A 5,989-nucleotide genomic window follows, 5' to 3' on the forward strand; every position below is an offset into this window, starting at 1 on the left:
TCATGATTAAATACTTACTCATTCATTCAATGTTAATTTTTATTTTTTGAAGAATTTGTATGAATTGAATGAAACTTATTGTTGATCCATTAATAGTTTTGAAAATCGAGAAACTTAATATGCAGATGGTATATATATTTGAGGAAAAGCTATACCTAACTAACACCTACTTGTTTTGCTTCTTATGAGTGAGTGATTATGTAAAAATACGTATAGAGTTAGCCTAACTTTGACTTATCTTGTTTCTTATTGTTTATTTTGTAAGGTCAAATGTTGTTCAATAATGTTTCATTAATTGTTTGATTGTTTGCATTTGCACCCAGTTGCATGTGTTAAGATATGTATAATTCTTTGATAAGGTTATGCTCATTTTAATAAAGTGAGGATGCTACTAATAAATAAAAAAATAAATTAGTAAAGTAATAAATTTAGTTAAACAAGATGATTATGTAAATAGAAATCACCTAATTTCTTGAATATGGAATATATTATAAAATTATACTGTATATTAGAAACCATATAGGGATTAGAATAAAGAATTTTATACACACACATATATAGTCATGTTTAGGTATGAAAAATTTACGAGGACAAAGTTAAAAGACAAGAAAAAAAAAACATAAATTCTAATATACTAAAAGAACAAACTCCAATATGTTAAAAGAAAAAAAAATATTGCATTTGAATCAATGTTATATATATATAAAGTTCTTAATAAGCTGAAGAATGAAGAATGAAGATAATGATTCTTTTAGATGGTCAAATAATTTTGACACAATCAATTAATTTATTGTTATTGTTAAATACCTGAAGAGTCTATATGGGAAACTCTTTTAAGTTATAAAATTGTACACGATTATGCCGTTGTAGCTCATTCATTCACAAAGTTTGGTAGCAGATTTCTTGGCTCAGTTGATCACTCAAAATGGCCATATATTATGAAACACAGGCATTGCATGTGTTTTCATTGTTACGTGTACTTTTTTCGGCTTTTCAGTTTTCATTAACTCGTGTGGTTGAACCAAAAGCAGCTACTCTCCATCATTATTAATTATCATCACATATATTTGATAAGTTTTCACGAGATTCAGCTCTGACAAGCTAAAATCATTGCTTTAATCAGCATAACATCCCATATATGTATAGTGAGCTATCCTCACCATATTAAAATGAGAATGTCATTAAATAGTTAAAAAAATATAATTTTTAATATATTAAAATTTGTTTTTTTTTTAATATTTTAATGATATTCTTATTTTAATAAACTAAGGATGTTTTCATTAGAGAATGACTATACGTACATACATATACATGCATGTGTGTGTGTGTTGGAATGAAGGAATTAAGTTAAGAATAAGTTAAAAATAAGAAAGACACACACTCCAATACACTACATAACAAATGTATTGCATTCAAATGTGTGTTTTGATTATCTTTTTAGTTTAATATTTCTTAACTTAATAAATTAAGGGATCCTTTATTAGATAATGACTCTATATATATGATCTTTAAGATGCATAATTTTTTTTTAGTTCAAACAACCAAATATTATTATAAGTAACAAAAGTAATTTGATTTCTTAAAGTGCATGTTTTCATTAGTTTCAAATTATTAATGTTGTATTTAAGTTTGTCATTAAGCCCATTTTAAGAAACATTAGGATTTAAATTTCACCGCATATGTTCAACAAATCAATAATTATTTTCAGTATCTTTTCTATTTGCTATTGTTACACTCAAATCTTGGTTTTCAAAGGGAAAAAGATGAAAATGAAATATTGTATATACAAGAGTCTCAAGCATGATACTCGACGAAACTTAACTTGTATACGTTAATAATATTGTTTTTGGTAAGATTATTTTGTTGTATGAAAAGACATGTACAAAATTTGGTTTCATGTAGAAAATAAAAGCTTACAGCCACGCATAGGCCCGAAAATCAAAGTTCAAATCAATTGCCGTGTCTTCCTCTTCTTTGGCATGCATGTGCTCGTCGTGTCCATTTACTTGCGAGCTGCAGCCATTAATATTAGCTAAAATTTCAAAGACTTTTGAGCAATATCTTAAGGCTTCGGATTGTAGCACCCATAATTGCAAATTGGTCAAGTTACAAGATTTTCCATTCTTGCTCGCTAAAAGCCTCTTGAAAATGTGCACGAAATACCAGATTTTGACAAAGTTGCCATATCTTAAGGCCATCGGGTGTCGCAACAAGAAGAGTAAAGATTAGATATAGAAGAATACTCCATTTCTGAAATCTTTTGCCAGAACTTGAGGCCTTGGAGAGTTAGAGTGAAACCATATCCGGAAATGACTACAAGTTTAGAAGCAAGAGGGGTGCTCATTTTGATGATTCGTGTTGAAGAGAAAAATAAAAACACCAGTTACACCACACACGTTTACACAAAATAAAAAAAAAAAATTGGGTAACTAGTATTTTCAGTTGATATTAACTCGTACACAAAAGGGTAGTAATGTGTTCTAGGTTATTAATTTAAAAAAAAAAAAAAACTCGCTAGGTTGAATTTTGAGGTTTATATGATTCAATTAATAAGAATAACACTATTACCTCTACAGATACTCCCGCTGGTTCGAGACTTTGGCCTTTTACAGTGGAAGCCAAAAGTTAAAGAGTTCAATTCTCAATAAATATGTTTAATTGGTTTGGCTTAAAAATAAAATAAAAAAAAAAAGAAAAGAAAGAAAGAAAGAGGCTACTCAGCATACAATCGGGTTATGTTTATATAGTTCAATTTGAGTCTATTATGTGCATTAGTAAGAAAATATTTTCTTGCATATAACCAGAAAGTTTTTGAAATATTTACTTCCATATATATGCCAGAAATTTTGTTTGTTTGTTTCTTGTCATTGAAAGAGAATACCATTGAAGTTTTCAGACTAGAATTGCTGTATAAGGTCTTCACAAATTTCCCATTGTAAAAATAAGGTTAAAAAGTTCAAGAGTGACTTGGGCTTTGATTTAGGGAAAAAAAATATTGAAAGAATACTTGGGTTTAACTCTAACAAATGAATATCTTGCACATTAAATTTGTATTTTGCAATACAAAGAAAAGGTTGTAATTAGTTCATCAATTTTCCCGACCTCATATAATAAACTCTTCTTCAATCCAAATATCTCAATATCGTCCTCAAAAATATAATAGGTATATTTTTATCATTTCTTTTGGAAGAAATGAAAAGTAATTCGTATGTTTACTATATTTTTTTAAGTAAGAATAAATACGAGTGAATGTAATGTATCTATAACCATTTATAAAAAAATATCGAATAAATTAAATTACTAACTATCCTGAATTCATGTTAATTATGTTCTGCTCATAATATCTTGTTTTCCTTACATTTATTCTTGATCCATTCATAAATATTCTCTCACTAGTGATAGATGTACTATAATTAGTACAAGAACATAGCATAGTATCAGTATAGGTCAAAAAGTTTTTTTTATTATATATAAAAAAGATTCATTATAAGAAATTTTTTTAATGGAAAATTATCACTGCACCACCTCTATTTTGTTTTATGTTCATCCAACCACCGTAAAATTCTAACATGTTTTTTGCACCACATTTCTTTTTTAATTTGTATTAATTAGCCACTTTTGCACCAACACCGTTAAATAATTAAAATGAAATGAAAATTTTGACCTAAATAAATTAAAAGATCATTTTATCTTATAAGAGATTTGAAAAATAAAAAAATTATAATTATAAAAATACCCCTAAATTTAATAAAAAAAATTCAAATAGAAGTGCTCAGCTAATTTTTATTAAATTTAGATTTTGTAAAATTTTAATATTTATTTTATTAAAAAATTATAATTTTTCAAAATTTTATTAAAAAACTGCATCTATTTATTAAAGAAATAAATCCCAAAATTTGGTAATTATTTTTATAATTATAATTTTTTTATTTTTCAAAGTTTTTATAAAATAAAATGCTTTTTTAATTTATTTAAGGGTAAAATTATCATTTCATTTAAATTTTTTAATGGTGTTAGTGCAAAAGTGGCTAATTGATACAAATTTAAAAAGAAATGTGGTGCAAATAATATATTAGAATTTTGTGGTAGTTGGATGAACAAAAAACAAAACAAAGGTGGTGCAATGATAATTTTAATCTATTATAGATTTTGTACTCTTTTTAGAACAAACATTTTCTTTTTTATTTGTTTCCTAAATTTTTTATTTAACTCCAATTACTTAAAGGCTAAGGGTGTGTTACTTATTGAAGTGGGAGAGAGGAATGTGAAGTCTTCTCATTCGAGTGTTTATATGCTCATTTAAGAGTGGGAGTGAGAATCCCACTCTATGGATCTCATCCGTGGAGGTGAGAATTCCACTTCTCACTCTTTTGATTTCCAAAAATGCCCTTTTACTAATCTAAAAAGTTACATATGAATAATCAAGAACTTTTAGTTTTAAATAATTAGAATAAAATTCATGAAAATTTTTATTTTTACCTCATTAAAAGTATTAAAATTATTATTATTTCATACAATTAAAATTAATAATAAATAAATAAGTTATTATACAAATTTATTTTCTTATTAATTTTCTAATTAAAAGCTACATACTCTTTACATAAGAGTAGAATTATCATTTATGACAATTCACTCCTAATTTAAGATAAAATAAACATATTTTTTGGATTCTAATCAACAATCCACACTTTTATTACAGTCTAAGTAGATACTCTATTTTTGCTCTCACTTTACACTTTCAATTTTACAATTCTCACTCCTTAGGATTGACGCTCCATTTCAAAAAATAAACTCTACCTAAATGTCGTTAATAGACCAATTACAGCTAATTTCGCTAATTGGGTGAATTGGGCCGTGTTCAATGCACCTACTCAAAATCAACATTTGCTAGAAAGAATCGTCATCAAATCGAGCCCAATCCCCACCCGCCACTGATTACTGCCACGTAGACAGATCACAGCCCCATAATAAAATTATTTAAGGACTATAAATTATGCATATTTTTGAAATAGAAATATTTTCTTTCAAAAGGAAAAAAAAGAACCTTATCTAACTGAAAAAACAGAACAGACACAAAAATGGCTTCCATATCAGCTTCTTCTTCTCTCCAATTCTCCACAAACCCATTCCCCTCATCACGCGCCCCCCCACTCTTAGACCCCCACGGGCATAAACCCTCCACGTACACCTACACCTCCACATTCACCACACGCGCCACCGATTCCGAAACCCCAGCAGAACCGGAAACAAGCCAACCCGACCCGGACGACAAGTTCGAGAACCGCCTATCCAAACTTCGAATCCGATACCGGAGCGGAACCGGTAAGAAAGCCGAAGCCCGAAAATCCAAAAAAGGGTCGACGGCGAAATCGGGGTCATCGATGTACCTGCCGCCGGTACCACTAAATGAGCCGATGTCGGGCGGGTTGAAAGTGGATTTTGGGTTCAGCTCGTATAGCGAGAGGATCAATGGGCGGATTGCGATTTTGGGGTTAACGGCGCTGGTGGCGGTGGAGCTGGCGACAGGAAAAGGGGTGATAAATTATCACACGCCGGCTATTGTGTTGATTCAGGTTTATTTTGTGGCGGCGGTGAGTGCTTTGTTTGTTAAGTATGAGAAAGAGAGGGTAAGTGTGTGGCCGGAATCGGCTGTTGAAAAGAAATAAATTTTAGTGGGAAAAAAATGTAATCATTTAAAATTGAGTTTTTTTTTTGGCTATTGTTTGTTCTTTTTCGTTAATGTTATATTGGGTGAATTTTTTAAATGAGAAAAAAATGTTTTGGCAAGTGAAAATGAGGGTGGGAATTACTTAGATATATGACTTATTGAGGATTAAAATCTCTATTTATATATAACGCAATAACCAAAGTCACAAGAATTTTTTTTTTTTATATGGGCTTAACCCATTATTGTCAATTTGTCATGCCTCGGCCTTTTACAAAGACATGTTTCCAGTTTCGATCCATTTTTTCCACTTTTAATCCGGGC

At 29.4% G+C, this 5,989-nt stretch overlaps 1 protein-coding gene across 1 annotated transcript; it reads left to right on the forward strand.

Moving 5' to 3' along the window:
- The first annotated feature begins 5,027 nt into the window (after positions 1 to 5,027).
- On the forward strand, positions 5,028 to 5,684 carry LOC18044162. The gene has a single exon (XM_006436082.2). The coding sequence runs from the start codon at positions 5,079 to 5,081 to the stop codon at positions 5,664 to 5,666; it is 588 nt and encodes a 195-aa protein (XP_006436145.2). The 5' UTR covers positions 5,028 to 5,078; the 3' UTR covers positions 5,667 to 5,684.
- Positions 5,685 to 5,989: the final 305 nt, after the last annotated feature.

Source organism: Citrus clementina, unplaced genomic scaffold, assembly GCF_000493195.1.
Source record: "Citrus clementina cultivar Clemenules unplaced genomic scaffold, Citrus_clementina_v1.0 scaffold_4, whole genome shotgun sequence".
Taxonomy (NCBI): Eukaryota; Viridiplantae; Streptophyta; class Magnoliopsida; order Sapindales; family Rutaceae; genus Citrus; species Citrus x clementina.